This window comes from Salvia hispanica, chromosome 2, assembly GCF_023119035.1.
Source record: "Salvia hispanica cultivar TCC Black 2014 chromosome 2, UniMelb_Shisp_WGS_1.0, whole genome shotgun sequence".
Classification (NCBI taxonomy): domain Eukaryota; kingdom Viridiplantae; phylum Streptophyta; class Magnoliopsida; order Lamiales; family Lamiaceae; genus Salvia; species Salvia hispanica.
In genome coordinates this window covers 10,185,919-10,196,213 of record NC_062966.1, presented here as the reverse complement: position 1 = coordinate 10,196,213, position 10,295 = coordinate 10,185,919, and the positions used below count along the sequence as shown (strand labels likewise).

The 10,295-nt window shown below is 36.0% G+C and overlaps 1 protein-coding gene, 1 long non-coding RNA gene and 1 other non-coding gene across 8 annotated transcripts; 2 read left to right on the top strand and 1 right to left on the bottom strand.

Annotated features, from left to right (window-relative positions):
• Positions 1-791: 791 nt before the first annotated feature.
• On the bottom strand, positions 792-3,721 carry LOC125204948. Of its 6 annotated transcripts, none has more exons than XR_007173675.1 (9): positions 3,610-3,721; positions 3,436-3,520; positions 3,253-3,345; positions 3,113-3,154; positions 2,338-2,393; positions 2,161-2,227; positions 1,225-1,294; positions 987-1,079; positions 792-864 (listed from the first exon to the last, which is right to left on the bottom strand). It is a non-coding gene; the product is annotated as an uncharacterized LOC125204948 (long non-coding RNA). The 6 variants fall into 6 exon arrangements; XR_007173677.1 differs by having other exon boundaries at positions 3,455-3,520; XR_007173676.1 differs by having other exon boundaries at positions 3,455-3,536; positions 3,610-3,677.
• A 94-nt stretch (positions 3,722-3,815) lies between these two features.
• Positions 3,816-3,888, top strand: TRNAR-CCG. The gene has a single exon. It is a non-coding gene; the product is annotated as a tRNA-Arg (tRNA).
• A 212-nt stretch (positions 3,889-4,100) lies between these two features.
• Positions 4,101-9,579, top strand: LOC125207781 (inositol phosphorylceramide glucuronosyltransferase 1-like). The gene is made up of 10 exons (XM_048107256.1): positions 4,101-4,531; positions 5,031-5,151; positions 5,258-5,443; positions 5,796-5,959; positions 7,185-7,292; positions 7,419-7,556; positions 7,643-7,750; positions 8,047-8,329; positions 8,423-8,546; positions 9,260-9,579. The coding sequence occupies exons 1-10, from the start codon at positions 4,295-4,297 to the stop codon at positions 9,411-9,413; spliced, it is 1,623 nt and encodes a 540-aa protein (XP_047963213.1). The 5' UTR covers positions 4,101-4,294; the 3' UTR covers positions 9,414-9,579.
• Positions 9,580-10,295: the final 716 nt, after the last annotated feature.

Genomic DNA, 10,295 nt, shown 5'->3' with positions numbered 1-10,295 from the left:
GGAATTAGTTATCACTCTAAGTTAAAGAACAGTTAAATTCCAAAATTTGAAATCCTATACAGAAAACTGAAATCTGTTGTTTTCCTCAATTGCTTGGCAATAATTTGCTGCCCTAGTGAATACGCCGTCAACCGCAAATCCAAAAGTATAGAAGCTCATCGGTAGTATGAGGCTAGAATGCAGAGCATGAGCGCCGATGATGCGGTTACAAGCAATTCCTGAATGACCATAAACCAGTGATCTATAATTTTCTCAAGCACAAGCATAAGTTATCATCTATAGTGTAGGTAACGGTAATTATCTTCGGGAAAAAGCATACTCAGCGATGAAAAGTTTCCATCTGGACATACTTGGATTCGAACATGACTATCCTAACTACACGCATTAGCTCCAAGGATCTAATGCATCAGCTATATCCAAGCAAAAACATATGCAGATGATACCAGCCTCACTGTGACTTGAAATTATTGTACGCCATCATGTCAGCAAATTATCAACGCTGAGTCTATTGGATAGGTCAAATGACAAATTCCTCACATGCATTTGATCATAGATCGACTGCTCTCTGAAGCCACTTTCAAGTTCAGAATAGAAAATCCATATCCCGCACAATGAATTGAAGATGTGTTCTGATATAGTGCATTTTAAAACACGGGAGTATGGAACTAAGTCTATGTGTCACTATATACTACTACTAAAACATATTAAAAAGTTTTATCATGATATTTTAAGAAGTTCAAAGGAATTCAATCACAGGTACACTTATAAAGATAGGACCGGAGAGGCTATTACCTGGTTGATGTACAAGAAAACAGGTACAAAGCCAGGTGCATATTCGATCACATTCAAAACACCAGTGTAGCCCTGCATATTAATAATAGAGATGCCATACAGTAAACTGTAACACATGAATACAGTTAAAATTTTACTCAGCAACCCACTTAAACAGCATAATACATTATCATAACTTGGATCATTCCACTTACCAGAGAGGCAAAAGCTAACCAGTGAAAGAGATCGAAGCAGCCTTTTACCCATTCTCAACATCCTCCCTTCATCCTCACCACCCTCTTCCTGCACTAAAAACAAGTGTGGAGAGATCACTTATTGAAACTAATACTAGCATTTCCAATTAAGAAATTAGCATTAAATACTGGAAAATCTTTCTTGAAGAAAAAGCAAATAAACATTGAAAAGAATCACCAATTTCTCATCATAACTTACGCTAAATGTCGAAGATGCAGGAGGTTCAACAGTTGCTTTTAACTTCTCAAATATCCGATAGACATGCTGTCTGCAAAATGAACAAGGCAGGTGATCTATGTTATTCACGCTTTACAAAGGAACAGAAATATCCATGGCATTTCCAATGCATGAGTATGGACCTATATGTTGCACATCAGTACTGCAACTTACAGTGTAGGTTTTTATTAATCCAATGAAATGAAAATCCTAATGGCAGATGTTAAGAGTTCTTATTAAACAACCATATTTTTGTTAGCCCAGGAGCTAATGTCTCTACAAGCTTAGATGGCAATTCTGCAGAAAAGTTATAAGCAAAATGAGATGCCTGAGTTGGTTCATAATAATGCATATATGCTGACAACTGGATTCTGTCAGATTGTTACTCCTCACGATATAATTTTGAGTTATAACTTTATTGAACTTAACACCTTCATATCTGGAGCAGTGCCCAAGTCATAATTATTGAGTCATTGACCACACTTCCGACTTCCCTACATGATATATCTTCAAATAGTATCTTAACTCTTAAGCATGCTAGGATTTATTAAGACTTGAAATTGCATCTCTAAAAATGACAACCGACATCTTCTCATTAATCTACTTTTAGTCGAATACTTCCCCCAAAAAAAAACAGTGATAACACCAAGGGGAAATGTGAGTTGAAATAATTTTGTACATACAACGACAGTTCATATTGCCATGTTGATTTGAATATCTTAGGCCTCAGATTTGGTAAACCTGAATAATGTACAGTATAAGATCTTCACCACAAAGGCAGAGGTATCAGGAGTATCAAGAGTAGCACAAAACTGATTCATTCAATGGCATGAAATGCAAATAGATGATCTACAGAAATCTGGACACAGGTTTCAGGATCCATCATACACATGTGGACTGACATGAAGTTTCGAATACCTGAAATTTGATCAGATGACCAATGCGCTGCTGATAATCCGTAGCACATAGGTCATCAGAGTAGCTGCTGCTCATAAGGATGATGAAGATTTAGCGACAGCAAAAGAACTAACTTCATGGAATCATAACAACATTAATTCCCATAAGTTTTGTCTGGAAATTAATGGAAATACACACCTTGGTCCCCATGGAATGACTGGTAGCTTATCTGCATACTTTATATCTTTCAAAACCTGAGGTTCAAATGAATAGAAGAATGAGGATAACATACAGATGCATTTTCATAGGACCAATTCTACATGTTTCAGTGAGCTGGACTGAAAAATGGGTACATGCTATTTTCTCTACCACCATAAACACACTTAATGATGAAAGATTAGCTTATTGTTATCAGGTACAATGGAAGCACATTCGTTTTGTAAGTTAGTCACTCAGCTCAAAACAAAGATCACTCTCTTGAAATTGATAAAGTCTGATTTTTTTTAATGAGAAAATGAAGAAAAAAGTAGGAGAATCTTCGTTATTGTGTCAGTCAAATGATCAAATGATTATACTACAAGGAGGATCAGAAAAAAGATACTACTATATCATGGCAGTCAAACTCAAAAACAACGAGAAACATTGTTGGCGGATGAAGCTTGATGTAAGAAAGCAAAGTACAATAAATTAATCAGCAAACAGTAACTATCAACAAAATACTCGTAAAAATTTAAGAGAAAACTTGAGTGTAATCTGTAAATTTCTCGATCTCTAGGCTTTCTTGGATTGCTCCACATTTTCAATCCAATGGAAGGGAAAAATCACTACTTCAGCAGTTCACTTATTAAAACTTTTGTGCTTCTTTCGATATTGTTAGAAATTACAACCTTCAGTTATTGACCAAAGCATTGATGAAGCCAACCCAGTACATTCAACTCAATGATGAAAATAGGAACAGAGAACCCATACATACCTTAAATGAACCAAATGTTTCACCATCATACGCTTTTTCCAGCTACAAATAGGACATGTAACAGCGATAAAAATACCAAATAATGCCTAGCAGAGAAACACACACATCCAATATTCACAAAAGAACGTAACTAGTCATACTTGAGCTGCTGCAGCTTCATCACTCCTCCTCTCGGCATCCTTGCGCTTTTTCGAGTAAGCTGCCTTGATGAGTTCGATTACACAAACTCATAGCTTTTATTTGAGGCGCAGAATCGAACATCATTTTCAGAAATAACAGTAAAATCTCAGAAAAATAAATCTACTACTACTGCTACAAATCACCTCATATGGGTTTACATACCCTGCTTGAACCAGAACTTCCGGCGGCAGAAAATGCCGCGCAGATCAATCTTTTGCCGCTTCGTTGCTGCAATGTGGAAAACCTGAAGAATCAAAAACCGCGAATTTCATATTGAAAAGTAGAAGAAATAAGAAGAAAAATTTAATAAGCATCACCTAAGAAATGTAGAAGCGAACATGATTTCAATATATGATTAGCGGGCAGAAATTTAGGGGTGTGTTGGTATTTGATTAAGGACAGGGCCATTGATTTCAGTGGAAACAACAACAATTAATAGATCATGAATTATCTAGTTGGGGTCTTGGCAGTGATGAATACATACATATATATATTTCTGCAATTGTAGACCAGAAAACGTTAAGTTCGCGTGGCCTAATGGATAAGGCGCTCGCCTCCGGAGCGGGAGATTGTGGGTTCGAGTCCCATCGTGAACGGGTTTCGTTTTCTAGAAAATATTTCCGTTTTTGTTCAACGCTTATATGGCGATGTGAGTCGTCGTGGGATGGCGTTTTTATCTTTCAATAATGTATACGACACTTTTAATTTTATGCAATATTATTATGCATTGGAATTTGGAAGGTATGGATCAATAATAACCTCATGAAAATGAGTAAGTGATAATGTATCATATGATATGAATATGATGAACAATGAGGAGAGAGAGTGAGATGGATCAGAGCGAGAGTTGTAGGAAATTCTCAAGTTGACGTGAACACCTACAGAGTTTTCAGCAACAATGCATTGTTCATCATAATCAATACACATTAGTAAATTAGAGTGATTTCAAATCGTAAGATTTCCCAAAATTTCCTCAGATCTTCATCACGAGTTCTCAAGAATATGATGTTGAGTACGTGGAGATTAGGGTTTATTTGTTGGATATTAACTGTATCAATATTGATTGGAATTGATGGAGCATTAGGGTCAGAAGAAGCATACGTCACGCTTCTCTACGGTGATGAATTCCTGCTCGGCATCCGAGTTTTGGGGAAGTCAATTCGGGACTCGGGTTCCACAAAAGATATGGTTGCGTTGGTCTCTGACGGAGTTTCCGATTATACTAAACAGCTGCTTCAGGTGTTTGTTTCTGAGCTAGATTATGCGATTCTTTTTCTGGGTGACTTGGAGGAAGGTTTATGTCTTCTGTATGATCGAGTTTTTTTCTTTCAGTTCGTAATTGCCTAACTGTCTTTAGTTTGATTATGGTGGATTCGAATTTGATCATGAATCAGCTTGGTTCAAACATGAACTTCCTTTCTTTCCCGTTAAACAAAACCAAGAATATTTATATTGAGTCTCTACTGCATTGGGGATTATATCAAGTTTCTTGTTTTAGTGCTGAGATACTTCTCTGGAGACTACAAGAGGGGCAGACAGCTTCGTACTCGGTCATTATGTCTGATAATTATATATGGCGAAGAGCATGATTGGGACGATGGTTTTTGTTATTTTCTGAGCGTGTCCTGCATTTTGTTGAGATGATGGCTACCTAGCATGATGTTGACGAACGAATATTCTTCTGTAACCTTTTCTTACTCTGGATAATCTCATGTGTGATTATTTTTCAATCATGCAGGCAGATGGTTGGATTGTGAAAACAATTAGTTTACTGGAAAATCCCAATCAAATACGCCCAACGAGGTTTTGGGGTGTCTATACGAAGCTTAAAATATTTGACATGACTGACTACAAAAAAGGTGATGTTTCTATCTAGCAAGATTGAGTTGAAATACAGTTTGTTGGTGCAGAAATCTGATGCAGTTGTTGTTCATCCCGTACATTTTTCTTTTTACATCTTGGCAGTGGTGTATCTTGATGCTGACACAATTGTAGTGAAGAACATTGAAGATCTTTTCAAGTGTCAAAAGTTTTGTGCCAACTTAAAGCATTCAGAAAGGTTGAATTCTGGAGTGATGGTGGTTGAACCATCAGAAAAAGTATTCAAGGATATGTCCAGCAAAATAAATACAATGTATTCTTACACTGGAGGTATGAGTAAATTATTTTACATGCTTAATAGTATATTAGTAGTACATGATTTGCTCATGCTGTTTCCTGAAGAAGGGGGTCTTCCGAGTTTGTTTCTAGCGTTTCTGTGGTATGTTAGGTTGATCTTTATTCTTCCCCATTATTCAAATGGAACATAATATGGCAGGTTATGATTTTAAGTTATCTTTGTGCATCCATATGAAAGATGTTGAACATAATCATATACTCCAGAATCTAGATGGATTGCTCTATTGATTAAGAACTTAAGATGACACTTTTTTCTGTGTTTGGTTTGAGGGTAATGTTCAACTTCTATATTTCCTGCCAATCTTTCTCATCTTTTACTGTGCAGGTGACCAAGGATTTCTGAACTCATATTTCCCGGACTTTGCCAATGCACGCCTTTTTGACCCTCAGGCATCTCCGGAGGAATTGAAGTCTAGACCCATACGTAAAATGGAGAGACTTTCTACTATATACAACGCAGATGTTGGTCTTTACATGCTCGCTAACAAGGTATCATTCTATACCTCTAATATGATTCATCTTATGTTTCATTGCTTCTATGTAGCTAACCATATGCTTATTGCCGAAAAAGTATGATTCTTTACCTCTCTCTCTCTCTCTCTCTCTCTCTCTAAATGTCTAAAACAGGGTTTAGTAACTTACAAATACTATAACTGCTTATAACACTACCTGATGTTTGAGTCCTTGCTTGAGGAGGGGCGACTACCTCTAAGTCATAGATCTTGCCTGCTTTCTTAAGCATCTTTATATGTGTGTTTAAGTATTACTTTTCCATTTTCTCTTTGGGACTTCCTAACGAACGGATGTCCCCTGTGTTAAAGGGGAAGGTCTCGGGTGCATTACCCATTGCTGTCCCCTCCCCCCAACTCAAAGAAAGTATGACTTCTCTGTTTTCTGATGGGTGGATTGAGAGTTTATCCCATGTTTATATATTTCTGCTGATGCTATAAAATTTTAAAAAATACGAAGATGGCTAGTTATTTAAAAGCAATGATTCTGCAGTATCTGTACTATATTACAATCCCTTACGTCCTTTGGATTTGTGTCTATTATACATTAAGAAAATGCAGGTTGGTGGTCATAATCTTTTTAAGTTTTTGATGATGGATAGCGGATAGAGGTTATTTTGCGTAAGCAAATTTTTTTATTTATTCTTTGTGACAGTTTTGAATTCCATATATTGTTAGATATAGTATTGGACATTTGCAATCTGAGGACAGTTAACAACTATGCATATTTGGACAAGAAATACTGAGGGGACACTACAAGTGTATACCTGAGGAATAGAATAATCTATGAATTTCTTTAATTAAGAGCAGTTATATATGAATTGCATGCATGGTTGGGTTGAAGATGTTTTTTCGCACAAATTGTAGATATTAAACCCAGCTAGCTCCACTAAATCAGAGTGGGGCAATGTTAAGGCAGAAATGATAAAATGTTGTCTGGTTTCCTTGCCCTTCTTTCTTTCTTTTTGTATTTTTCAACCACTACATTTCTTTTATGATGGCAAAATCAGTATATCTATATTTTCTGGAGTTCTACATGTTTATACCAGAGAAGACAAAATGTGGAACATATAATTAGGCTGGATTATGTTTTTCAATTATATGAACATGGCTTATGTAGAAGGAATGCTCTGTTGAAGAATGCCTCGTAAGTTTTGTGAAGACTATGATAGTTTTCATATTTTAACACGTGCTCCTCTTTCCAGTGGATGGTTGATGAGAAAGAACTCCATGTTATTCATTACACACTTGGACCTCTTAAACCTTGGGACTGGTGGACTCATTGGCTTGTTAAACCTGTTGATGTCTGGCAGGTACTGATTATGTTTCCAATTCAGTACGTCATAAACGGTCATATATGCTTTTAGTGCTGGCTGTCCTTGATGTTATATCTGCTCTTTTAGTAATCAGTGACGAGATATTTTTTGTTGATAATACAGAATGCTCGAATAGAGCTTGAAGAAACTCTTCCCGGAACTGGAGGGGGTCAAAATCCAAATGTAGATCTTTTAGTCAAATTTCTTATTCTGCTTCCATTTGCGTTCTTTGTTTTCTGTTATTGTCACTCATCCTTACAGGTTAGCAACTGTGGTTTTTCCTTTCTACGGATCTTCTTTATCAGATTCACTAGGGCTGACATTTTAAGTTTGTAACTTTACTGCAGACACGACCGCTGATTGATCATATCAGACACCTATATTATAACTTCAGATCTGGAGGAGTACTTGGTTACCCTTCTGTAACTACCTCCACCATCAGCTCAAACCAACAGGTACGCTGCGCTCACCACCTGTTTTAGTAAATAATAATTGCTGGTGAATGAAATGTTTATTGATCATATTTCCCCATCAAACATAGTTGACACTTTGACATTCATATTCTCCTTTATACAAATAAAAATACATAGAGGAATACATATAGAACTCATTATATTAAGCCATATGATCAAGCTGCCGGTCATGTGTTTCAGCTTAGATCTAATTCAGGTGTATGCTTTTAAGCATGGTATTCAGCCCTATAACTTTGAATGATCCGATATATTTACTATGATAATGTATGGAAACACAGTTTCCAAACGCAGCTTTGGGCAAACTTCCTACTTTTCTGGGTGCAATATCGGTGGTTGTTTGCTTTATGGCCACTCTAGTCTCCCTTGCACTTTCATTTTCAATTGTGCCTCGACAAGTTATGCCATGGACTGGTTTGCTCCTTGTGTATGAATGGACATTCACAGTATTCTTCTTATCGTTCGGAAGCTATATTTACATAATCCATCAATGGGGAATATACGTGGCCCATCAATCATCTTTCCTCTCACATCCCGAATCTTCAGAATATGATTCTGGAAAAGGTATATTTTACTTTAGGAATATTTCATAGTCGATCATGTTTGCGTCTTGCATCTTCGGATCATAAAAATTTATTGATGTTTGTTTCTTAAAAGGTCATGTGCGACAATTGTCACCTTGCGATGTTGCTACTTGGTATTATGGGTTAGGGATGACATCTTTTGCCCTGGCAATTCCTCTGTTACCTTGTTTCCTTGGAATTACTGCTCTATTTTTGAGGTATTATATGGTCTCCCCTCGCATCTTCTAATATCTTTGCAATAGATCAAGTCATTTTCACTATGCAAGCCAAATAAGTTGTGGAGGAAAAAAATCTCCTTTCACCTTATTTCAAACTAGTGTTTGTTTGGGCTATTATGTTTACAATAAATGGAAGGGCAAAATGACAGGCGATAATCTTATCTCACAATATTGAAAAAAATGAGTATATTTTTTGGAATTTATTGATAAAAAATATAGATCAATGTGTATACTTGGGGATGGACTATCGAGGGAGCAGTCAGAGTAGTTGTAAGGTACATTAGTAAAGATGGTTGAAACAGCTTTTTTTTTCGTTTTGGATGAGTTATGCAATTGATAATTTAATAAATGTGGTAAGTGGGATATTGCCTTAGGCTATATACACCTTAAAGCTTATAGAAAGATATGCATAACCAGTTCATATTTTGTGGAAATGTTGATTGAATGGACACTCTCGATCCTACCTGATCCTGATGCCATGAATTGTAGTTTTTGTTTCCTTCTATTCACAAGAATAATTGGTTTGCACGAATTGAGTTATTGTCAAAAGATGCAATTAATTAGTAGTAATTTATGAACAACTCATCCCTGATAGAGTAGCCAAACTAGGAGTTGTGGACAATTTGAGACTGAAGCTACTATTGCATGCTTGCCAAATGCCGAGTGAAGGGTGTCCTGATTTTGTAATACAGGTTAGGTTTGATGGTAGCAGTAGGCATTGTGTTGGCATCGGTTATGACATGTGCTTCACAACACCTTTCAATGAGAGCATTTCTGAGAGGCATTGAAGACAGGGGGAGGGGGGAATCACCCAGCACCACCCTCTATTTTTGTGACATCTGCTAGTCTGCACTGCACCACCCATTTTTGTTGTAAGCTAATTAGCTAGTCTCTTCTTCATCTCTTTTTTTTGTAGTTACGAGTTTTATTCTTTGTAATTTATGGCTAAAACATTCTTTCAGTTTCATTTTGCACCACCTAATTAATTATTGAAATATTTATGTGTTTTGCAGTTTTTGGTTTCTGGATTACTGTATATTATTTTGTTTTGTCACCCACACCACCGCTAGACCGTGTCCGGTTCCCTTCAAGCTCAGTTGGGATTCTTTTTATTTCAACTTGTATTTTTACTTTTTTATGATGTTTTTTGTCTTACAGCAGTTATACACAAAGAAATCATGTTATTTCATAATTAACTTATTTCAAAAATTTATTCATAATTAACTTATTTCAAAATTTATTCATAATTAATCATTTCAACTTTTCTTTTAGCTATTTTTTGTGATGCTTTTTTTTATCTGTAACTTTTATGCACAAAAAATTTCTTGCTACTACTTAATTACTTAACTTATTTTTAAAAAAAAATTATAATTAATACTAAATATTACATATCTCTGATTTCTATATAATTTAATTTATCTCATAATTTGCAACTTTCAGCTACGCAGACATAATGTCTTACATCTGTTACCTAAGAGAATGGAACCCTTAATAACCTTTAACATCAAAATACTGCGGCAACCACTGACATTATACGAAATGTGCATGTCACAAAAGTTAACAATATATTTATAATGACCATACAAATTTCTTTATACTCCTTCCGTCTGCGGATAGGAGTCTCGTTTTTTCATTTTAGTCCGTCCACGAATAGGAGTCCTGGTTCACTTTTACCATAAATGATAATGTGATTCCACCTTCCACCTTCTATCAAATTTGGATTTCGTT